This window comes from Momordica charantia (genome assembly GCF_013281855.1).
Source record: "Momordica charantia cultivar OHB3-1 chromosome 5 unlocalized genomic scaffold, Mcharantia_2.0 BLBB01000005.1, whole genome shotgun sequence".
Lineage (NCBI taxonomy): Eukaryota > Viridiplantae > Streptophyta > Magnoliopsida > Cucurbitales > Cucurbitaceae > Momordica > Momordica charantia.
The window spans coordinates 2,964,034-2,989,501 of record NW_028275163.1 but is presented as its reverse complement, the minus strand read 5'-3'; the positions used below and the strand labels follow the sequence as shown (position 1 = coordinate 2,989,501).

Here is a 25,468-nt window from a genome sequence, read left to right as displayed (position 1 = left end):
TTCTTCTTTTTTGCATTTTTTTGGTCGATTTTGGAATAAACCCATTACTGTAGTTGAAGAAAAACCCTAGAGGAAACTTTGAGATTTGATGCAGAAGCTGTGGAAGAAGGGGATTCAGTTGGTGAGAGATGATCCGGTTGACGAAATTGAAATCTGTGGCGGAATTTGCAGATTCCGGCCGCCATCAATTGATTCAAAGATGCTGGGTGAGCGGCACGGCGAAGGGCAAAGCGAAGATCAAAGGCGGGCAGCAGCTGAAGCGCTCCAAAATCACAATCAAGAAGGGCGGCGCCGCCCCTTCGAAAGGAGGAGGAGGAAGAAAAATGCCTCCAGAACAGGAGAAGCTCTACGATCAATGCCTAAATGCTCCTACGCCTCTGCGATTCTTGAAGCCCAAGGATAGAGAACGCGAGGCGGAGCGGGAGAAGCTCGGGCTTATCAGCAAAGACCGTCAACGCGAGATTGAGATGATGAAGATGGATAAATCCAAATTAGGGATTTCGGATTCTCCATCCATACTAGGAACTGTTGGTTTGGATCTCATTTCACTGGGCGTAGTCGATGCAGATAAGATTCCCAAGTACGAGTTGACGGTGGAAGATGGGCGGCGGCTTGCCAAGGAATATAGTCGGGTGTTGATGAGGCGCCACCGGGCAAGGCAGGCGGCTGAATCGACGCTGTTGCAGATGAAGAAAGATGCCATTGAAGCATTGCCAGAGCATTTGAAAGCTGCTGCTATGGTGCCGGATTTGACTCCATTCCCACCCAACCGGTTCATGGCGACTTTGACGCCTCCAATCGAAGGCTATATTGAAAAGGTCAAGGAAGCCGCGAGGAGGAGTAGCGGGAAAGAGAAGCTTAGATGATCAGAGAGGTCAGATTTTTCTTTTGATTACGTTCTAATTTCCTAAACGGATCGAGTAGAGTGGCCTTTTGGTGATATGTTCAATTCTATGAACTTCAACTTCAAATTCGTAATCAAATCTAAGCATATATTGAATCAAAATCTGATTGGTAGAGTTAAGAACTTATCTGGCCTCACTGATGAGCTAGCTAGAAAAAGAATAGCGACATTTTCCCCCTACTTTCAGCGCAGTATGCATTATGTTGTCTCAAACTTTCATAAATTTTCTTGTTTTGATACCCTTTTTAAGGCGTGGCATTCCCTTATCGAATTAATTCATCAAGCCTTAGCTTGTTCAAGAAATAATTTCCAGGTTTTATCTTCTACCTTCTCAATTGGAGTCATCGGTGACTTTCAAGTCCCTCAAGTTTATCTTCTTAGGGAAATCTTATGTGCAATTTCCTTTTATTATGGGATCTGTGCCATCACCGGACTTGGAAATTGATCTTTTAGATAAATTCAATCCTGTTCTCCCAAGAATCCACTGTTAAGAACTCAAAGACACGTTCTATGAATTCCACTGCAGTTTATAATTCAGTATAATCCCAATTACTGACCCAATATCTCTGATTATGTTGGTTTGATTTGGTTGATATCTGAAAGCCACTAGGATAGCAAGCACTTTTCATAGGCTAAGAGCTTGAAGTTCTCCATGATCAAATTGGATTCACACCTACAGGAGCTATACAATTTGGCCTTTACTATCACTAGATGAAGATTTCCCCTGGATGGCCAAAAGTCAAAAACTAAGAAAAATATGCCCGGATTTTTACAGTATTGTTCATAAAAAGGCAATATGATTTATGAAGTATTGTAGTTGTCTGTTGGAATCACCAAGGGTAGAAACATTTATACTGATGAATTGGTAGATGTGCGTTGCGCTTAGCATTTTCTGGATTTCACGGTTCTCCAATAACCTTTCTATTTCTTCTAATCAGGATCCTACGAGTTTCCTTACAACTAAATATAGTAAGTTCAGATAGTTGTCTCGTGAGGCTTTACAATATTTACTCATAAGAGTTCGGTTCGATAACCAATGAGACATGTGGTAGCATCCCACTTTGGTTTTAATAATCTATTTCAGTCTTGTTGCATCACATTGATTATTTCTCTTGTTTTTTTTTTTGTTTGATTAGATTTCAAATGCGGCAGTAGATGAAGCTACCTACATAAACTTCAGACTAAAAAAGGGCAAGCGCATGGTTGCAAGAGAGAGCCACGAAGCATTAAATCTTCTGAATTTTTTACTTGTGTAACCTGAAGACTCTTTTAATTAAATTCCAGGAGCCAGATGCCTCTTCTTATTCCTCTTTTTTCTTCTCTTTTCTTTCTTTTTTTTTTTTGGCTTTTTGTTTTTGGATCGGTTTCAATGGCTTTGTGATATTCTTTCTGAATTCACAGGTTTCTTTTGCCAAATTGGCACTCTGTTTTCCCCCATGCCTGTTGAAGGAATCGATCTTCTTAAAGAAAATCTCCCAAATCATGCTCTGATTCAACTGAATGGACTGTGTAAAGTTGAACATTTTGTTCTATTAAATCATTTGCCCCCGTGAAAATAAATGTTCGGAAAAAAAAAATTCTAATGTTAGAATTTGGCAAGATCAATTCATTTTCGCTAACTATGAAAATAAATTAAGCTTTTAATTGGACCAGTGTTGCAATCTTACTTTGGTGCATTCACTTATCAATTTTAATGTAAAATACCTTAAAATTTTATAAGTTATGACATAAATATAGTTTTCTTTTTTAAAGTTAAAAATTAATATACAAGATAGATTATTGATAAATCCATCGAAGTGATAAAATTTATAGAAGTTGAATAATTATCATGAGTGTAATGCAGTTTATAGATATGTCACGTGATCTAAAATATCGCATTTCCAAAACTATTGGATTTAAAAAAAAATACTATGGAAATATATAATATTAATTAAAAAAAGTATTTGTATTATGGTAGATTAGAATAAGAAATTTCTCTAGGGTTTGGAAATGCATGTTAGCGTTGGTGTCACGTAGGAATAATTTCTGATAGTGAAAAAGCATCATATGCCATAAGCTTTCATTGAACTTGGATGATTTTTTTTAGTAGGAATGGGGGATCCGATACTATTTATAATGAAACCGATACATTTCCAATTGCTAATCAAACATACTCACATGTAAAATGTTACATGCATAGTAAATTATTAGGATATTAGCTATTCCTAATTTATATGAATATAGAATCTAATTTAAAATAAATATTGAATATTGAAATTATTCTATAATAGAACATAAGAATTAATATGACGAATAATATAATATAGAGATTGAAATTTTTGATCTATTTATCAAATAGATGTGTATCAATAATTAATATATTAATCTCAATTAGATAGTAAATTTTAGTTTCATTTGAACCTCTAAGACTATTTTAGTAGTATCCTTTTAAAAAGTGACTATATTAGTTCCTATTTAAATTTTTTTAACACAATAACACGAAATCCTTTAAGACAAAACTATTCCAATAAATTTATTGAATATAGGATCGTATTGAAATTAAATCCAAAATAAGAAAAAAATAAAATGAACAAAACGATCACTTTTTGTACATTAATGCCCAAAGGAATAAAAACTGAGAGTACATCAACCAAAATAATATTTGAACCAAAAAAAAAAAAAAAATCCTTTATTAGCCTACTTATCCAGTATTCTTCTGGAAACGGATTTCACTTGTCAGAAACAAAATCTCTATAGCCCACCTAGCCAGTATTCTGCTAGAAACAGTTTTTAGAAACAGCTCCTGAAATGAACATGCCATAGTCCATAGTCATAACCCAACCTTGAGAAGCAGGAAAGTCAAATTTCTAACACTACCAAATGCATTTCAAGTTACAAATGTTGATGTTAAATAGTATGGAGAGGGAATTAGTATAATCTCCTTGAGATCCAACAGAGTATTAGTAATATAAATGCCTTTACTATTACATCGTCCTCTTCGAGTCGAGGGAGAGGATGTCAAAAGGGTAAACGAGGAAAAAGAAAAAAAAGACATACAAAAATTAGATGGTTAGACAACCTAGAACACCAGAGAGATTTGATAATTACCTTACGATACTTTAGATACAGAACATAATGTGGTGGGTCAGTGCTGCCTGATGGTAAGTTCAGCTCTAAGATGGAGGACTCCATTTATAAAGTAGAGACTATCTTCGGCCATGAAAGAAGTCCAAGGTATTGCAAATAAGTTTCTATAGCCAACTGCCTTGCCTCCTGTGAACGTGTAGTTGCCCTTATATTTGCTTACGAACTCCTCGGTTGGCTTTGATCTTGCGGCAAATTCATAGTCAACTGCAAAAGAAACTGATCCTTTCTCCTGCATTCCCAAGAAAAGCCCGAAGCAATGGAACGAGCTCTGCTGGTCCATGTTGCAATGAGCTGAAAGGAAAAATCCTTGTCCGCCCAAGTGGAATGCCTGAGAATATACTCGCCCTGATGGAAACAAATTTGCACATTCTTCCCGCTTGAGGTCGAGGTACACCACACACTGCTGCCGAGGACGATCAAACTCAACTATCTTGACTGGACGATACTTGTAGGCTCTCTCGATAAAGCGGCGGTTTGAGGAAGCCGACTCATCTGCAGCTAGGATTCTCTGCCTGTGAGGAGCCTCTGCCTTGAAGAAAAGGGCCTCAAGCACAAGTTTGCAAGCAACATCATGGTCAAAGTCATTGCAGGTCAGAACTTTCTTAAGCTTACGACAAGTCATAAAGGGGAATCGAATATAACGTGCAAGTCGAGCCCCCAGCACTTCTCGCCTCTCCTCCAGCTTTGGGTATTGAGTTCTAGCCCACTTCAAGATGAAGTCGTATACTGCATCCTCTGATGCAACCTGTAGATCATCACTAGACAATATTGCCTCCACTCCTGCAAGAGGCAAAGCCATTACCTCTTCCTGGAACCTGGTAAATGCAAGCAGCCTAGTTGAGAAATAGCCTCCCTCCCAGAACAGACATGATAAACGATTATAGCAAACGATAGTGGAGGAAACAATTATATTTAAAGTTCACCATCAGAAACATAGTCTAAAAGTTGTCTCTTATCTAAATGTTCAACTCGCTGGTTCCCGGAAAACCAATCAAATAAACTTTTTCACCAAATTTCTTAACTTAACTAAATGTTTCAGTTCATGATATTTCGTCAAGATGCAATGCATGAATTTCCAACGTGCACTTCCAGAAATTCAATCCTGTATCTGTGCAAGTGTAGGGAGACACATAATTCACAATGCAAGATTGAGTGAGTCTGAGAAAATTTTCTTACAAAATTAAGACTAACTTCTTAGTGATGTGGAAGGTGGAATCACAAATCTCAAAGGAATATAAAAGATCCAAAAAAAGAGGGCATGCTCAAACTTCCAAACACAGGGATAAAGCAGAAATAATTGGAACAATGAGCTCTATTCATCAAACTTCGTTAAAACAAAAGCTGGAGATGAAGGTCCAACATCTACCACATACTATAAAGGAAACAATGGCCTTGAGTAATCCTTCAAATTGACATCCACCCATACCTCCCCCCCCCCACCCCACCACAAAAAGGGTTAAAAATGGGGGAAAAATAATGAAAAAGAAAAAGATTATGTTATAACTGAAGAGAAACAGAAAATTACTTGGTAATGTCCTTGTAGCGAACAGCAAGATACTGCTTTGCTGCATCAGTCAATGGTTGGACTGCTTCAGCCATTAAGACGCTGGATGGAAGCTCTAGATACAGCAATGCCGACTCAGGTGTCATTGGCAAATTTCTTAGAAGCCTGCTGCAGTACCTCATGCATGAAGCAACCTCAAATTTGTCGGCAGCCATAAGCACATCAAGCAAAGCTGAAGCGGTGCTAAAAGATAGGGTATTACTATACATAAAATTCAGCAACTCCATTAGGGCAGCTTCCTCTGATTGGTAGAAGGGGAAAAAATAAAAATTATAAACAGTGGGTTCTGTAAACGAACAGGAAATACAGACAGAGTAAGACAATGGAAGTTTTTGTGTACCCGAGGCGTTGATGCGTAAGGTCACATTCCGCTGTTCAGACTCTCTCATCCCATTAGAGAACAGCTAGACAGGGAATTATTTCTTAGATCAGAGAAAAGGACTTATAGAAGAGAGTTCCTACAAAAAATATAACGGTAGAAGAATCTATATATATTTATTCATATAAATATTATATATTTATATGTATATTTGCTTTTACCTTATAGAAAAAGGGACTTTTAGCAGCCAAAATTGGAGAGCTGATATGCAATGTTTTAACTTTAATAACAGTAGAACAATCCATCCCCCAGCTTGATTCATCGACATTTGCAGCTTCATCACCTGCAGTACATGAAAATTTCAAGACATATTGTTCTTGTAATCTAATAATTTCAAATAGAAAGTCAATTCCATGTGAATGATACTGACCATTTTGTTAAGAGTAAGTTACAAAATAAAAAAAGGCTCAATGAACACTTAATTTTACACATACACAAGGATTTAACCATGCAGAAGAAAAAAAATCAAGAAAACTCATTTAGATTTAGGTGACCTGAAATAACACGATAAAGTCTATAAGTTGGCTTCCTAATCTACATTGTTTATACCTGAATGCAACTCTTCAATCATTTGAGCAGGTTCATCATCTAGATTTTCACAAGGTATGGCATCATCCATGTCAGGTTGGCTTCCATTTAAAACTTGCTCCTCCGGGCATCCATTTAGATCAACGACTGCAAAGAAAGTTGATAATGAAGAAACAAAGTTTGAACAAGAAAAGACATTAAACATACAAGAAATATGCAGAAAAGGGCGTATACAACAATAACTGAAATTAAAATGGTTCAATTCAACAGTATCCACATCCAATTAAAGAAAATATATATATATATATTTTATATCTATGAGTGTCCGGGCAACTTACGCGCACCTCGACTAATTTCATGGGGCAACCGCTTGACCCTACAACATTTGGTGCTGGGAAACACATGAATTACTAATTTCTAAGGTATGTGGCCATCATGGGGTTTGAACCCATTCCCTCTTAATTAACTCTAGCCATTTGATGACTATGGATCAAAAACATGCTAAATAAAGAATTACTTGGACACAGTTCAGTTCTATCAAAACAACAGAAAGACCAACCAGAATAATTCCTATGAAAGTAAACCAATGATTTCATTTTCAGAAACTGCAAACAGACATATAAACTTACTGGACTCAGATTATTAGGTTCATTTTATCTGGCAATCATACGGAAAAAAAAAACGAAGTTACAATAACAAAGAAACTAAGGAAATGATTCTTTTCTTCTTTCTTCTTCTTCTTTTTTTTTTTTTTGATAAGAAACTTAAAAGATGTATTAATCACAAAAAATAACAGCCTATGGGCAAGGTGTAGAGAGAACCCCTTCCCCATGAAACTAAGTCATGAAAGCCTTCCAATTTTGAAGAACCATGCATAGGAGTCGTTACAAAAGAATTTGCTACAAGTATAGCAACACCTATTAGTGTAGCACCAACTAAGAAAATGATTCCTCTCCAACAAATGAACAAAAAAACCTCCCTTGCAGATGTACCATGTGTTTCAGTGGCAGCTGCTCTGTATTATGCATACCCGTCAAAATATAACTTTCAGGGTTACTCGGTTCTCATAGTCTCAAGAAAACAACATGAACAACTGTTCCCCATTACAAACCAATATGAACTACTATTCTGCATTTCTTATTTCACCTCAAACTGAAGCCCGCATCAATTTTTTGCAATAATGACACAACTTACTCCTGTAACTATCCTCTCGATGACCTTTCTTCCCCTATCAAAATAGAGACTTATGCCGTTTCCCAAACAATAAATAGAAAACTTCAACGTTTCAAAAAAAATCTCTTTCCTAAACACATTCAACCAAACAGACGCAATTTTTCGGCGAACAAACAAAATAGAAAGTCAAAAAATTCCAAGTAGAACGAAAAGTTACCGCTTTCCTTCTTGCAATCCTCTCTCCTTCTCTTCCGCCGAGCCCAATCAAGGATGCTAGTACATCCCACAGAATCAGGGCGGGACTCCGCCGGTTCACCCATAATCTCAATCCGTAGCAACCGATCGGAGAAATTACTGTCGTTAAAAGCGAATCCAAAATCCGCGTCGGAAGATGAAGCACAAGAGGCACGCGAATAATCCGAATCCATCCCGGCCGTCGGGTCAAACACATCCGTATTCAAATCTTTCATTCCCACAAGTCCCCACTGAACAAACAAAACCCTAAATCTCCAAAATCAAGCCGAAGCCGAAGAACCGGAAAACGAGACACAATTCCAATTCCCAATTCGAAGCCCTAAAAGGACCAAAAGCGACAGGATTCAGTTCATAGACCTGGACAAGGCAAACGATGAATATTTGCGAGAGGAGAGAGAGAGAGAGAAAATAGAGAGAGAGAGAAGCAGAACAACTAAAGCGGTAACTAGGCGCCTTTGTGGAGGAGTTAATCGTTTGTTAGCTGTTTGTTTGGTTATGAGAATAGAGGCGCCCCTAACAATTTCCCGCCCTAAAAGGAAGTTGGATTTATCAAAATCATGACCTGTCCCCAAACACCACTATCCAAAACTCCCGTTTCTTCGACTACTGCCTGCCCTTCTCTTTTCCTCTCCCTTCATTATTTATATTCGTTATTTTCATCTCATCTCTTCTCCAATTTCAGTTTTTTTTTTTTTTTGTTAAAATACTGGTTTGGATTATAATTTCAAATTCAAAATCTTCGTTTTTTTACTACACATAGGATGGAGGATCGAACTCACACCCTCTTGATTGGAGATATATATCAATTATTAATGAGTTATGCTCGTTTTGACACATCTGAATAAATACATTGAGTATGGTATCGTATTGAAATTGTGATTGAAACAAAAATGAAGTGATTAAGACGAAATCAAACAGGGACTAAAACGAATGTCTCGAAAATACATGAATCAAAGTAGACAAAGATTGAGAATAAACCAAAAGTAAACGGATCAAAATAACTTTTTTTTTATTTTTGTAAACAATGGTTTAGACGGGTCCAAACTCTTGAAGGCCCAACTTAAGTCGGGCTTGATTATGCATAGTCCTTAAAATAGCACTGTCTCTAATTTTTAAGTAAAAATTCTACGTGCAACATGTGAGGTGAGGATCAAACTCACAACCTCATGCTTAGGAGTATATGTCAATTATTGCTGAGCTATACTCACTTTGGCTTATTAATAATTAAAATTAAACTATATTATCTTTATTCACAAAATTATTAATCTTTTTTATATTAAGACATTTTATTAAAAAGTCAAAGTTTTTTTTTGAGATAATTAAAAAGTCAAAGTTAAAGTTATATTATATATATATATATAAACTTTTCATGTAAAGAAAATTTATTATATTGAAAAAAATAAATTTTGGAGTGATTGGTAAGAAATTATAATGAACTTGGAGCTAAATTTATAAAAAATAATTAAGATAATACACACAAACATTGTTATTTAATTTCATAAAGTAAAATTGTAATCACACCAACACAACCTTGATATATAAATTTCATGTCAACTTAAACCTATCGGGTAGATCTTGATCTTGAGTTATTTTCAATATTAGCAAAGTTTGAGAGTAATAAAATGAGAGAGAAATAAAAATAAAAGAAAAAATGTAGTTTTAGTGAAAATTTGTGAAAGAAAATACATATTTGTTAATTAATAGATAATGAAAAAGTTACCAAATCTTTTGAAATTTTAAAATTTTTAAAATTTATTAGTGAAAATCATTAAACTCTTCTTAAATTAAATAACAACTTTTTAAATTCATGTAATTGTAATTGCTATTGTTATAATTTTAAAATTATTTAATAATTATGATCGATAATTAAGAATATATAAATTATAAGCACATTTCATTAATTATATAACTATTTAAATGAATCATTAGTGTAATGTTATATTTTCATCTCCTAAAAAATTTAATATTTTCAAAACTAAAATAAAACTGTTTTGCAGTGTTTGAAATAGAGTTTCTAATAAAATTATATATATATATATATATATATATTTTGAATGAAATAAAATTATATATATAGTTTTATATAGACATATATTTTGAAATGGGTAACAAATTAAACCTAACTATAAGAGAAATAATTAAGGGTTGATTAAAATATAACTCACATGGATTAGATACATATTAAATTCTCAAAATTTGAATGTTTGATTCTCCCTCCATATTTGTGGAACTAAAAAAGTCATTTTTTTTTGGCAAATTACAAAAATCACCCTTGAAGTACGATGGTTGTTACAATTACACCCTTAAACTTTCAATTGTAAAAATTAAACCCTCAAAACTTTCAATAGTAAAAATTAAACCCCTAAACTTTCACATATGATAAAATTGCACCCTCTAATTCAAAAATTGTAAAATCTAAACCCTAAAATTTTGAAAATTTGTATCTATTTGACAATTGTAAAATTAAATTTTTTTTTTGTGTTCGTGGATATTCGATTTTGCAGACAAGCAGTAGTTTACAAATGGAAATATGCTCCATTATTCATGAACTTGTGAGGGATTTAACAGAACAGTGAACATTATTTTCCATTTCAATTTTCAACATCAGATCTTGAAAAGTATCAGATTTATTAATTACCTATGCGTATGAATCTATGCCCCAAAACTTGGTGGACCGTTTGGTATTTCCTGTCAATTCCGCCGATAGAATTATTCATGTCTTGTTTTGTAAGCTTAAACTTAAAAACTTTGAGCAATCTCTCGGATTTCGACGTCCCTAGGTGCAATTTGAGCAACACTCTTCCCATATTTCTCGACAAGTCTCGATGAAAAAGGCTTTATAAACATTGTCTGCAAAATCGGATATTGAAGAGCAAAAAAAACTTCATTGAATTCAAAATTAATGAAGATGAGAATATTTTTGATACATAATATGGACGAAATTATAAAAAAAATACCATTTTAAAAAAATTTAGTGTGTAATTTTAATTTGGAGGGTACAATTTTATCATATGTGAAAGTTTAGGGATTTAATTATTACTATTGAAAGTTTGAGGGTTTAATTTTTTCATTTATAAAAGTTCCACCATACTTGAGGGGTGGTTTTTACGATTTGTCTTTTATTTTTCTTTTTTTCTTTTTTTCTTTTTTAAGTACAAGGGAACATAAAAAAGGAAAAAAAAGAGAGAATACATATTGACGTCTAAAAAGGGAACAATTGCATACTAAATTACTCCTTATTTTCTTCCCAAAAAAAAAAAAAAAACTCCTTATTTTACAAATTACACTCATATTTAAAATTTTCATTTAACAGAACAACACTAGAATTTAACAAAAGAGCATAGTTTATAGACTTGAACATTGATCCCGAGTCGCTAAATTCGTCATTTTTTCTCCATAAACTCTCCTCACTACTCTATACAAATGTTTTTTTATACGTTGACGTAGATAATTGCTTTTAAAGAATTGATGGACCAAGATCTTCGTCTATCACCAAAATTTCCTGATTTATTGCACAAATATTTGTATTTTTTATTATGTGATTCAATATGTGACGATGATATTGCCACCTTCGAAGATGCGACGTCAAACTCCGTAGACGTTAGACCATATTTCAAAACATAAAATCTACAAAATAGGAAAATCATAAAGACATAGTTTGTCGTTACCCTTGCACAAAAAGAAAACTTCCCTTAGAGAGAAAACTTAACCAAAAAAAAAAAAAGAAGGTCAACAAACTATATTAACGGTGCAATTGTTCATTTCACATTAAAACTTCATCGACATTTCACATTTAACAAAATACAACACAAATAAACTTTTTACCATTGATGCAAACCATTTCCCTCTCGAATAAACCATCAACCCTAACTGCTACCTTAGCTCGATTGTTAAACATAAGAGTACTCTTCAAGATCTCCACCATGCATTAATCAACCATTAATATAATTGATATTATTCAATACTATATGAGAAAAAAAAGTTCGTTACAAAGTCGACTAGTTAAGACATCGATCAAAAGGTCGTGAATTTGAATCTACCATGGATCTGTACTAAAAAAAGAAAAAAAAGTGACAGTTTTAAAATTAGAAAAATGGATGTGAAGAAAATAAGGGGAGGGGAGCTCCCTTCAATCCAACCAAGGAAAGGAGAAGGCAAGAGGAGCTCCGAGCGCATGCAATCCTTTGGAAAGGTGCGAAAAGCAATGGCACCCCACAGGCCTGCATGAACTCGCAGCACTTCATTTCACCTTCTTCCCCACCTCTCTTTGAATCAAAGGGAGCTCCACCGCCGCCTCCTCCGACGTCTCCTCCGCCGCCGGTGGAGACTACGGATGGGGAGTACTCACACTCACAGAAACACCCAATTTATAGAGAGGCTGAGGCCTGAAGAAAAGGGAAGAATCCTTTTTGAAAAAGGTGGTATTAATGGAGAGGCAGACCCAAATCTGAGATATGGATCTCCTCTTTATGTGAGAGAAAGAGAGACAGAAACAGAGAGAGAGAGACAGAGGGATCTTGGATCTGTGTTTAAGGAAATTACAGAGTCAATGGTGGGACAGAGCATCATATTTACAAATTTCCTTATCTGGAGACAGGTCTTTGTTTGCAACGGTTAGATTTTGGAAGAAACAGCTAGTTTTGATCAAGCAGTATTCTTTGTTTCCACTAAGAAACAGATTTCAAACGTAATAATTATAGAGAGTTGAAAAAATGAACACTGTTTTCCCTTGTTTTTTGTTCACAGTTCCCACTGCCCCTTGATTCGTTTCCCTTGTAAATAAAAAACAAAAAAAAGAAAAAGGGCTCTTTCTGAATTTTTCAATCACATTTCATCCATTCATTTGGTTTGCACCCTGTGTCCTTAATACACTTGCTTATAGAATGAGTACAAAAGAAAAAAAGCAAGGCGTTCAACAGAGCTACTGTAAGGTAAAAAGGAAAGCCTCAGGCAAACAACACAACAACAGTAAAACCTGAACCATTCTCACAATCTTCCTCAGCTCCATATTCCCAATTTCTCTGTCTCTGCTAACGATCTCCACTACTACCTGACCCTCTCAATGCCTTCCTATACATAAATCATGATGTGGGCAAGGAACAAACATGACTCTTTTTGTTGATTTCTCCCCACTGGATTGACTTTAATTGGATCAAAACTCAAAATTCCTGTCAAACAAAGCACATCTAAGATCAGATGTTGATTTCCAAAGCCAGTTTCACTAGAAACAGGTGAATGTGGCTTGCCAGTTTCTTTAATAACATTCCTGATGATGACTGTCTTACCAGATTTTATTTGATTCTCTCGCTAGAAATACTTTGCTGAGAAAATCTTGGAAGCGAGAAGAATATACTTTTGGATTCACGGCTGAGATCGACTTTGAATCATACTGTATTGATTTGTAAGCATGCTCGAGGCGCTTTATCACATTGTAGTTCTGGAAAATGTCTATTACTCCAAAGTATAGTGAAACGTTGTAGCACTCTGGAACCCTGACCCTGCTTGGTGAAGAAACAATCCCCATCTCGTTCCTTGGCGTCCTGACTGCGCTTGCAGGAAGTTTTGCACCAAACCTGATGATTCCAAGTGTTCAACAGTTTTTAAATACAAATGATGTTTCTGTAGTAGATTAATATGTTTTCAACACCATAACTTGTAAATTCTTCCTCTTTGTGTTCATGATCGCCAAATGAATGAAGATCAAGAATTCAAGATCACATAATAGATGAATAAAAACAAAGCGGGTTTCTCCACTTAAAACAAATCAGAAGTGTCAAGATTGATGGTTGATACCTGCCATTATGTTTAAGAATGTCAGCAACAGTCAAGTCTGCATTGTCACGTCCCGGAGAGGTCTTTGTTCCAGAAGAAGAATTTCTCCTGTCTAATAATCCTGAATTGAACGATAAAAAGTTACGTTTGGTAGAAAATTAATTTACTCAGCATAAATGCCAAACAAAATACGATTTAGCATAATTCAGACTGCCTTAAAAAAGTAAGTGTATTTACTACCATCAATGTATATTTAATAACCAAGAGTTATTTCTGATGTAAATGTCACAAAGAAAGAGTAAAAAAATAGTCTAAAATATCCTTTTCTGAGTATGTAGCGTCACAATTATACTTGTGGGAACTCAAACCTTCAACCTATGACGAAGGTTTCTAAAGCCTTAGTTGTTGAATTATGTTAGGTTGGTTAAAGAAGTCTAGATATGAAGAAACAGCTGAAAATAAAACCACTCAAAAGATTCCTTACAAAGACGAATAAAATTAATCGTGATATTAATGTTTGATGCTTTGAAAACATGTGACACTTTACCTATTAACAAATTGGTGCATCCCAATGAAATATCCTACCACAGACTGTATCAGACACATTTTATACAGTATTGAAAATCACTGTAGGCAGAGCAAAAATATATTCATATAAAGTTATTTTGCACAATGTGAAATTATACTACTCATTACAGTAGTTTAAACTTTAAACCTTATAATCCTTGTCAACGCGAGCATATCTCAACTAATTAAATCATATATCCTTGACCAAGGTTCGAATCCTCACATGTTTTTGAACTCACCCAAAAAAAGAAAAAAAAACCCTCGTAATCCTCTGGTAGATTTCTTCAGCTAAATTTTCTAAGGTGGTTTGGAAAGGTAATCATTTTGAAAAGATGTGAACCTCTTCTCATGGTCCTTGGATCATAGAGGCATCAACACTAATAACAAGATTTAAAGAAAACATCCAACAGTTATGAATTCCACCTCGGTCTTTCCTCGGTTGGTTTTCTTAGCATGAAGCAACCGACCATCTTGTTTTATTCTATCTGCTTTTTCCCTCAAAGTTGGAGTCCAAAACTAGAGTTATTCAAATGTAATTGGGGCTACTTTCTTTGGAAATTTGGTTAAAAAGGAATAGGAAAGTTATTTAAGTTGGTTGATAGGAATATTAACCTCTTCCTGAAGTAAGCAAGCCAAAGCTTTTATTAGTATTATTCTTCATTTATCAATGCCAATTAGGAAGCTTTTTCTATAATCTATAATCTCTCTTGGAATAAGTTAGGGAGGATGCCTAATATTCCCCTCTTCCTTCTCTTCTGTACTTATATATAATTTGAAGCAACAAAGAACAAAAGAGTAAAAGGTGATGTTCCTTATGAGTTCTTTTTTCTCGTCTTATCTTTATTTAAGCATCCCATGACCAACTTGCCTCCATAAGGTTATGTCATTCTTTCCTTCCTCTACTTTCTGCATAGCAGTCTGCACTATCATTGTTTATGCATCAAAATGAATGCATTCAAACATAACAAATAAGAAGAGAAACCACCTTGACGCGAGGAGGCTTCTATATGTACACCGAGCAAAAGACTATAGTCCATGATGCCCTCAGCTTCCAAAAACTCGCAATCGCACTTGAGTTGCCTAAAGTAGAAAAGATGAGCAAGAACATCCGTAAAACTACACCTCAGAGAGAGGGTTGAAAGTGAAGAGAAGATAGCCATTACAAATGGGACGCTTCTCCTTTAGAATGAATTTTATGAATACGAGACATCATCCTTGCATTAGAGAAGTGGACTTACGACAATATCTTGTTGCGGAGCGATGGATCCAGGTAAAAGTAGAAATCAAGATCTATATCCTTATATATTATCTCCTCGTGAACTATTACTTTGTTGAAATTTCGACCTCTTGATGAGCCTTTGAGATCATATCGCCGATGCAAGTGCAAATCTGATTGCAACACATTCGACATGACAACAAAATATACCTGTAATAACAAAAAACCATTACTTAATCACAAAACTCATGTAAAAAGGAGTAATTGAAGCCATGTTCTTGATTTTCATATTACTTGGATTAATTTTTCAGGAAGTATCACATTATGCTTCAGTTCAAATAAAGAATTGGACTTTTGACATGGGGTATACTGAAAAATATACACACAATCTCTACAATCTATGAATTACGCCCTTCCAGATCAGCTACATTGAAATTAGCAAAAGTAATTCTAATAGAGGTCATATAGCATAGGATTTTTACCTTAATACCTCCGATTGGTCTCACCACATGAAGTCCATATAATGTGGTTAACAATGAGACCCCATGCTTTTTTAGATGTCGATAGTATTTTGGAAGCATATCTCTGAGAACCTGAGATCACATATTGAGATAAAGTAAGTGTTAAGGGCAAAAACAACTTTTTCAGGTATAAATTTCTCCTAGAAAATAGAAAAGAGCCGAAAGATTGGACAGCTTGAATTATCTTAATCTGTAAAGCAAACACTCATTTTCAGGTATAACCATGAGAGAGACTCACAACCAAAATAATTTGGAACAAGTATAATGAGAAGACCGGATGATGATATCATTACCTTGACTTCAGATTTTCGCAACGTTTTTATCACAAATCGGTCGTCATTTGACAGAAATACCACGCTGCCAATTTTTCCAGGCGAAGAAACCTCTCTTAGGGTTTCATCACCACATATCGACAACATATAGTCAGCATATTCTATCTTCTCTAGCTCTAGTATGTTTCTGAAAGAACAAAATGAAAAACAAAGGAGATTAGAAAAACTGTCAGACTTTCAGCTTCATCTAGCTTCAAGATTAGTGGTTTTCATTAAAATTTAATACTTGAAGAGAACTCAGGGTAGATTCAGAAGTTTCGGAGAGAAAAAAAGGTCTGCGTTCACATAGATAATGAGAAACTCTCTGTTAAACTGCCAACAAATATATGGATCTTCTGGGTTTAGTTTATTGTTTAGACAAGAGAAACTTTGATTAGTTGGAAGTGTGTTTTCAGTGAAGCTATTGATATCATCCCCCTTTCCAAAAAAATTACTTTAAAACAAAAACCAGTTTTCTAATAATTCATTTTTCTTTTTCCTCTTTTTCAAAGAAAACTGCTGAGATTTTGAGAGGCTGGGAAACCTGAAAACTGCAGGACAATAATCCTTCCACTCGAAGTCAGTATATAAGCCTTGAGAAACATGTATATGATTCTTCTTGGTATATTGAATCCAATTATTTTTTGTGGTTTTGAAGTCCTGTGGTGAGAGTTCCCCTCTCCCCATTGCCATGAACTACCCTGCAACACAGAGAGCTTATTCAAATTCAAACTAACTTGGATATGATTATCTAACCACTTGACCAAGCAGCTTTGCAAGTTAAACAATGGAATTCAATGGTGGTGCCCAGAAATTTTCACAGGGAGAAGCGAAGTCTTATCTTCTATATTTCTGTAACAATATATACTCTTTCAATTTATAAAATTTAAGGGGTAAACTAGAGAAAATGTCTTAAAATCTTAATTTGTATATATAAACTTTTTAATCTAAGATAAATTAAGGGTATCTCATAAAATATAGATATCCTGGCAGTTAAATTCGGAATCAAGCACATGTTATCTCATAAAATATGCCATCTGAATAGATCCAAACCTGATAATGTCCAAAGTCCCCTTCACTGATCCAGAAATGGTTGAATTTCCAGGTTGATTCCAACTAGAATCAGCCAAAAAAATGAAGTAAGTTGTCAGAGTTAAAGACAAATCCTCTGCAATCCAGTATCTTCATAAGGGCCATACTGGATATCAAGTTAAATTTCTATACACACATATAGGATAAAAATGAGAAGTGATTCTAGCAACCTCCATATTCACATAGAACCAGTTCATTTTTAATACATCTATGCCATGCCATTGACTTGTTCATACAACGCCAGACGGGATCACAAGTTAATAATTTTGCATTCTCCCATGCCATCCATCTCAATTTAGTTCTTTGTCCTTCATGATATATTTGCAGGTACTTCTGGCCTAAAAAAACCTTACTCTGATTTATCTCCACTATTTCATTGTCCACTGGTTTATAATTACTTTAGAAAAATATCTTATCAAATATCATGAATTCTGGGTCATCTATTGGAAAATCAATGGAGAGGATGCGATGGCGAGGCTATTTTTTCTAAAAATGTGGGCCACCATAGCCAGAAAAGCTGTGAGCAGGGTCTTCATCGCTGCACAAAACTGCTGTGGTTGTACTCAAATGGTACAGATACAGGACCCAGAGACAAAATTACCAACAGAAGTAAAAAAAATCGTCCAGTTTCATTAGGGTCTAAGAAACCCAGATTATCCCAAACAACAAGGAAGGTGAAAGATACATTTTCATAATCATATAGAAAAAGAAAATCTAAATTGATCCCCCAACATTTATCAACCAGACCCCCTCGCAAAAATCAGCCAATTCAATGAGCAATGAATAAAGAAAAAGAGAGGAAGACAAAAAGGAAAAGAGGGCACAAATTATTTCCAGAGACAGAATGATAAAAGGAGGAGCAATGATTCGAGACATTACCTTTGTCAGAAGAATCGGTTGTTGCTGGGGGGGAGAGAGAGAGAGATCAGGCGGCCATGGGAGAGATCGAAGAAGAAAAGGGAGGTGGGGTTTTTTTTTTCGATTTTTGGGCTTTTTGTTGAAGAAATGGTTAGATTTGGGGATGTGGGGGATCGAAGGGTGTGTCAGAAATGGAGGTTAGAGGCGATTGAATTGCCGGGGAAATTCAGTTTTTGGCGCCACATTTAGTTGTGGTGTATTGTAACAAACTTGCTATTTTTAGGAAGGGGTACACAAAATCAAATCTCCATTGGGGAGCTTCCAAAAGAAGGATCAAGGAACTACCGACGATGATTATTCACTTTCAAAAATTCGATCAAAACGTGGAGCTCTCAATTTTATGAAAAAGATGGATAAAATATCCATGTTGATTAATATTTCTGAAAAAATTATAAAAATAAAAAAATTTGTAAAAATTATGAATGAATATGTGTCTCACTGTTTCTAAATAATTTTAAAATTATTAATATTAATATTATATCTATATTAGTAGTATTTTGTTGATATTTCTTATTTTTTGTTGATTTTTTTTAATCTCTAATGTCGATATCAAATCCATAGACATATGGAAACGTCAACGTATGACGGAAATTTAATATCCTGCCTAAAACAAAGCACACTTTTTTCTTTTCTAATGTACAAGTCTTAATGTGAAGTTTGAGTTTTATTTCATTTTAATCCTAATTTTTTAATTTTCAAAATGTTTGTTTGATACATACTCAAAAATAGATGTTTTAACAAATACATGCTGGTGTTTAAATATTCATACTCAAAGGCAATTTAAACATAATTCAGCTGGAAAAGACATACATCATCTACCACTCGAAAAAATTCGAATCTTTACTTCTACGTGTTGTTGAGCTACAAAAAAATTATATACATATACACACCCAAAACTAGCCAGTAAAAAATAATTGCATAAGTTACAGAGCTAAAATTGACAATTTTCAGCATGAAATTTAAACTTCTTTTTTTTTTCATTCTAATTTAATCTCTCTTTCAAGATTCTATCGATTGGTCTTCGAATCTTGAAAGAGTTAATTTTGATACCTAGAGTTTAGAAAATAAAATAAAATCATTTTAGTCGTTAAAGTGTATATTTTAGTTAATAAATTTTAAAATAATAATAATCTTGATATTTGTCTATTTACTTCTTTTTTCTTATCAACAGGCCGATATAGCTTTTAGTAAGTGCATTAACTTATCTACTAAAAATTGTATTAGAGTTACATAAGTTAGACGAGTATTAAATGAGTGAATATTAGATAGTAAAATAGTAGCAATTACCAGAATAATGATAATTTTTTTTAAGTTTGAAAACTAAAATATATTATTTTGGAAGTTCATGTGAATAAAATGGTTTTTTTTTTCTTTAAGTTGATAAAATTAATATTTTAAAAATTTATGAACTCAAATGGAAAATATCAAAACTTCATAGCCAGACTAAAAGAAAAAAAAAATTAGGTTCTGAATTTTGCGTTTCTAACAAAAATGGCGAATTGGAAGAAACAAAGTATCACACGACCAAATTTAAACGAAAAAGATGATAAAAGAAAAACAATATTATGCCATTGCAAAAAAGAAACAAAAACCTTAAATCAGAAAAGTTTTATGCCATTGCAAAGAAAAATTCCCGTTATTTATTTATTTACTTTATATTAGTACTTAACATGAACCTTCTTTAAACTTAAATTTAAAATTTGTGGTAAAATTAATCTCTCTCCAGATCAAATGGAATAGCTTTAAAGTCCCTAAACCTAATGCGAGTTTTTCTATTTTTATTTGCTCCCCGAACTTCCGCCTTCATTTTGTCGTGCTACTGTATAACGTGCTCCTTCAAAAGCACAAACTAAAATAAGGGGTAAAAATTGATTGGTAGCCAAAAGATCGTTATCAAGTTCAAGGACGCAAAGTATCTAACCAAACAATAAATCATATAAAATTCAACTAATAAAAATAAAAAACAATTAAGAGAAATACAAATATCCAAATCTTGCCACAGATGGAATGGATTAAGAAAAAGGAAACAAACAAACTCAACATCAAAATTTTGGAAGGCTAAGAGTGGGACTCACTCCCATTCCATCACAAGAAAAACAGATACAATAATAGAGATTTTCCATTAAAAAAAAATCTTATACTCACATTCATAGTTTCTCTTAACTATATAGTTCATCCGGAGCTAGATCTGGCTAAGTACAGGTTATCAAGGATGATTCCTGTATAATTCTCTTTGTTTTGGGAGTGGTTTCTATTTCTCAATTAAAAAGAAAATAATCACCCGCTAAAAGGACATTATTTAAGCAAGTGACTCTGGAATAGGATTGTCAGCCAAACAGGTTCTTTTTTACACCATTCATCCATTTTCAATGCCAAATTGGTACAAATTCTTCTTTCTGCTGCCCTTTTTTAAGCCACAATCATCCCTCTCCATCAGTAGCCTTTTAAACAGCCGATATCAAATAACTATTGAACTCAAAAGCTTAGAATTAAAAAATGTCATTCCCCGGGTGGGTACAGCATATGGCAGAGAGAGAGATTAGAAAACAACCTAGACATGGCAAGAATTAAAATCTATCTCAACATCAGGAGTTCAATCAGATAGATGTACACTACTAGTAGATAGATGCTCAAACTCAAAGCTTTTAACAGAGAATGATTCATTGAAGTGAAGAACAAAAAACATGAAGAAGTTCCATAAATGGCAGCAACTGCAGAGAGGAATCACCAAATTTGTAACTGTTTAAACTTGAGTGAGTGGTATTTTCCTATGTAAAGAATTCTATTCTTCTCATAATTCATGAATATGCATATTCCATGCAGCTTTATATCAGCAGTTACATGTATATACTTCTTCCTTGGAAATATTGTAGATTCTTCAGGGCAACAGAAAAAGAAGCAAATAGGAACAAAATAAACCAAAGTTTCAGACAACTTTGTTAATAACACCACAATTCTGCACGGTGAGAAGCGGAATCAGGGATTGATCTCAAGCCTAGGTTCGAAGCAGAAGCCGGTGAAGAGCTGAAGCGGGAATCTCTTCGTCACCGGGCACTTCTGCGACCATCTCCACTGTTTTAGGTTCATGTCGAAAATCAGTAGAGCTGGAGCTCCATAGCTCTGGATGTAAATAAGGTCATCGGTGCCACAGCTAGCGAAAACATCATCGAACTCCCCGAATCCCTGGAAGAACTTATGGGGCATACGTGCTATTTCTCGCCACTCCTTCCCACAAAGAATCCAAATGCCAATCCCCTTGATAATGTCTGGCCTATCCTGTTTGCCAATCCCTCCAACCATTACCAGCTTCTGCTTAAGGTTCATCAATCGACCGCACGTGAGAGAACACGGAGCAGGAATGAAGGATTTTATCAACATACCATGAGACGAATGGTTAGAGATATTGTAAGTAACAAGACCGTGTCGATTATCGGGCGCCCCACCCCCAGTTGAGTAGATCAAGAAGTAAAGAACTCCATCACAAATCACACTCTCATCGCCACCTCTCCACCCTGACAAAACTTCAGTCAAAGAGGTAGCCCACATCATTGTTTCCGAATCATAAATATGAATAGATATATCCCACTGAAAGAAGTTTCCAGGGACTTGCTTGGATTTCACAACTGAGATGGTATAGTTGTGTGAAACCCTGTTTGCAGAGATTGCAAGTGCACTATAATCAGAGAACTTCGATCCCGAGGGCTCCGATAATTTCATCGAGCATTTGGTTATAGGGTTGCAGACATGTAACTCACTTCGACTGTCATTGTCCATGAAGCAAACCAAGCCACATGATGAGGCAATAAACCAATTCGACTTGTCGATGCAGGGGAGATCGATTGCATACCACTTCCTAAGAACGGGATCATAGGCATAACCAATAGGTTCATCCGAGCTGGTAAACATGAAATACCAAGGTTTCTGTGATAGGATGTGCGAGAAATTCCACAAAAACCTCCTCGAACTAACAATATCATGCCATCTTTTGCACACAGAACCAGCCCTGAAAATGCTCGCAATCGGTAGATACGACAGGATACGTTCCAGCAAATCATCAGGTAGGATCGACTCCACAGAAACCGCTACAGCATCTTTGCCTCCCTCAATTACAAAATCTGAGAAAGAATCAAACTCTTCAATCTCTCTTGACATGTCATTGAGGCAATGCTTGATCCATGATGTTTCTCCCTCCATAACAAAGATGGTTCAAATTCAAAATTTGAAGAACTGAGCACAGGAGTCAAATTATAAGAAGATGTTGCAGGAATGAACTGATCCGATTCTTCTGAATTGAAACAAGCATACGTTATAAAACACATCCTTCCAATACAAAACGTGAAGAAAAAAAGACATATCTCAATTCAATACAAACGAAAAAATAAGGGAGGCCAGTAATTAAAAGATAGAGACTGCTAAATAACATTGCTAACCATTACAGAAACAAAAACATAAATAAAATGCCGCAACCTTGAGTGTAATAGCTGCCAGTACATCCCCCTAAATCGTAACTTGTGTGGGAAAATTACAGACAATTTTAGACTACTTTAATGAAGAAATGATCCTTTCCAGACAACTAGAGACCATAGACAAGAAACCGGGTGCTTTAAAAACCACACAAAAAGGAAAAAGTGGATAAAACCTGAACCAAAACAAACGACATTATGCACAAACCCACAGGAGAGCATGGCAGACAGAGGAGCAGACAGCAACAAAAAGAGAGACACTGTTCATGAGTACTATATTCTTTCAGAAAGGAAATATGTATAAGCATTTAAGCATATCTCAGAACCCAAAATCCAAAGAGGGAAAATAACTGCCGCAACAGCCTTAAGAAATGCAAAATCTCCTAATCACCACTGCAAAAGGGTAAGAGTAAGAAGTAAGAACAATGGGAAATTAATTCAAAAGGAAGCTTTCCAAAAGAAGTTCCAGTCCACATTAACTCAACGTAAATTCAAATCTTCTCCAAAGGGAAAGGGGAAAATGGGGGGGGGGGGGGGGGGGGGGGGAAAGAGAGAGAGAACGCATCTCACAGTTTCTGAAGCTCAACCCCAGGAGAGAATTGCAAATTTAAACAAAAACAAATGGTGAGTCAAGAGTGAAACAGACAAGAGCTAAACGATCATCACAAGAAAGCAACACACCCATCAGCAAAAAATGAGAAAATACAGAGATTATAAACCGAACCCAGATCAAGAAAAAAGGCAAAAAAAACAATCAGAAAAGAGAAAATTAGGCCCTGATGCCAACACCCATCACGAACAAACCTTGAAAAACGGGTCCTCGGCGGTCACCGGAGAATGGGTAACGCTGGATTCGATGGAGAAACCTCAGATTCAAGTCTAATGGTGAAAAAGAAGGAAACAAACGAGAAACAGAGCAACCCCCACTTTCATTCAAGCGTTAAATAACATAGAGAAAAAGTGGAAAATGGTTTTTGTGAACAAAAATTTCTCTAAAATGGGAGGAAATAATACGATGGGTCGCTCGATTTGGCAGCCAACCATCAGTGAACAAGCATCGTAGAGAGAGAAAGGAGGTGAAAACCGAGAGAGAGAGAGAGTGAGGGTGTCCTGTATAGGTTTTCCTTCATTTTTATTTTTGTTTCCTTTTTCCCCCTTTCGGTTTCTTTTTAGATATAAGAAAAACGACAGACGGGGAGAGGAATGGGAAGGCGGTTTTTCTTTTAGCGGCTTTACAGAGAGAGAGAGGCGCGTGGGAGCGCGTGGGTTTGTCTCTGATACTGGGTAGCGTGGCGATAGAGCCACAGAAGGGGGCCTTGTGTTTCAGTCCAGAGCTGTTTTCCAAGCAATCGATGGATTTTAACGAGGGATTTCTTTTGATTATAGAAAAAATAATCATTTATTTATTATTATTAGTTTTTTTACATTTAAGAATTCTTGTCACATTCTTAAATGGCCAAACAAAAAAAAGGATATATATATCCACATTGCTTTCTTACGAGGCTTGTCATCACTTCCTATTTAACCAAATTTTCTCTCTCTCAATCTTTGGTATAAAATTAAGAAATAATAATAATAATAATAATAATGTTATTTAAATTCAATGTGACTGTAACTCAATAATATTTGACATGTACTCTTTCTTTCTAAAAAGTTTGATCTCTCGTATTTTTAAATTGTTATATTAAAAAATTATTATTTACATGAGCATTAAACTATTGGTTGGAGACATGTGTCAATTATCTAAATCAAATATAATTTTAAATCAATGAAATCTCCACACAAAATTCTAAATTTTTTCTTCCAAAAGTTCAGTGGTAATCGACATATATTTCCGATTGTGAATTCGATATCCTAACCCCATATGTTGTACTAAATTTTTGTTTAAAATTTGTTCTATTTCAGTGTTGGTTCAGAACCTCAATTTAAGGAAAAATAAAAAAGAAAACTCATATCTTAAAAAATATTAGAGTGGGATGGTAAGATTATTAAAAGATATTATGAGATGAAGAGTTATTCCATAATATTAATTTGTGTAAATTGATTGGGACAAGGGACAAATGTTTTAAAGAAAAAAGTATATAAAAGAAGATTATTTGACAATGAAATAAATTGTATTTATTGGGATATATACTTTGGCAACTAAAAGAGGCAACTCCAAGCATCATGTTCTTTAGAATAAAACCTTGCCCTTTCCTTTTTGCTATTCTTTTAACAACAAATGAAAGCTTCATTAAATTCTTCTAGAATAACTCTAACTTGAACAACCCCATTATTACATTTAATTGAATGGACTTTAGGTTTGGTTGGAAATATACATTATGATTAAAATTAATACATGAGTTATTATATTATCATGGTAGTATTAGGAATTTTATCTTTTTAGTATTAGGAATTGTATGGTAAAGTCATTAATGTTTGTAACGAGTAAAATAAAGTATAAACATGTGGCACTCTCGTGTGAGACAAAAATGAGCTCGGGCCACTAAAGAAGCAATATGTCTTGATCACTAAACTATGCTTATGTTAGCGGTTGGACAATTAACTTACTCAAACTAGAAAAAAAAATCCAAAATAGCATGTATATAAAGTATTTCCGATACTAATGGAATGGAATTGGTAGATAATTCAAAACACCAATCACCGTGAATTGGTCAAGCCATCATTACAAGGAGTGAA

General features: G+C 34.8%; 4 protein-coding genes across 5 annotated transcripts; 1 reads left to right on the top strand and 3 right to left on the bottom strand.

Annotated features, from left to right (window-relative positions):
* Positions 1 to 5: 5 nt before the first annotated feature.
* LOC111016425 (uncharacterized) lies at positions 6 to 2,210 on the top strand. Its single transcript, XM_022291830.2, has 2 exons — positions 6 to 874; positions 2,041 to 2,210. The coding sequence occupies exon 1, from the start codon at positions 129 to 131 to the stop codon at positions 864 to 866; it is 738 nt and encodes a 245-aa protein (XP_022147522.1). The 5' UTR covers positions 6 to 128; the 3' UTR covers positions 867 to 874; positions 2,041 to 2,210.
* Positions 2,211 to 3,775: 1,565 nt separating this feature from the next.
* LOC111016336 (BTB/POZ domain-containing protein POB1) lies at positions 3,776 to 8,397 on the bottom strand. The gene is made up of 6 exons (XM_022291703.2): positions 7,892 to 8,397; positions 6,523 to 6,648; positions 6,135 to 6,256; positions 5,935 to 5,998; positions 5,556 to 5,835; positions 3,776 to 4,845 (listed from the first exon to the last, which is right to left on the bottom strand). Exons 1-6 carry the CDS (start codon positions 8,142 to 8,144, stop codon positions 4,029 to 4,031), a joined length of 1,662 nt encoding a protein of 553 aa, XP_022147395.1. The 5' UTR covers positions 8,145 to 8,397; the 3' UTR covers positions 3,776 to 4,028.
* A 4,340-nt stretch (positions 8,398 to 12,737) lies between these two features.
* Positions 12,738 to 18,586, bottom strand: LOC111016325 (phosphatidylinositol 4-phosphate 5-kinase 10). The gene is made up of 10 exons (XM_022291683.2): positions 18,288 to 18,586; positions 17,370 to 17,432; positions 16,861 to 17,017; positions 16,299 to 16,464; positions 15,967 to 16,077; positions 15,507 to 15,694; positions 15,254 to 15,348; positions 13,723 to 13,822; positions 13,215 to 13,502; positions 12,738 to 13,097 (listed from the first exon to the last, which is right to left on the bottom strand). Exons 3-10 carry the CDS (start codon positions 17,007 to 17,009, stop codon positions 13,082 to 13,084), a joined length of 1,113 nt encoding a protein of 370 aa, XP_022147375.1. The 5' UTR covers positions 17,010 to 17,017; positions 17,370 to 17,432; positions 18,288 to 18,586; the 3' UTR covers positions 12,738 to 13,081.
* A 2,379-nt stretch (positions 18,587 to 20,965) lies between these two features.
* On the bottom strand, positions 20,966 to 24,087 carry HWS (Galactose oxidase/kelch repeat superfamily protein). Of its 2 annotated transcripts, none has more exons than XM_022291682.2 (2): positions 23,594 to 24,087; positions 20,966 to 22,608 (listed from the first exon to the last, which is right to left on the bottom strand). In XM_022291682.2, exon 2 carries the CDS (start codon positions 22,518 to 22,520, stop codon positions 21,303 to 21,305), a length of 1,218 nt encoding a protein of 405 aa, XP_022147374.1. In that variant the 5' UTR covers positions 22,521 to 22,608; positions 23,594 to 24,087; the 3' UTR covers positions 20,966 to 21,302. The 2 variants fall into 2 exon arrangements, with proteins under 2 accessions (XP_022147374.1, XP_022147373.1); XM_022291681.2 differs by having other exon boundaries at positions 20,966 to 22,611; positions 23,594 to 24,086.
* Between the last annotated feature and the right edge of the window lie 1,381 nt (positions 24,088 to 25,468).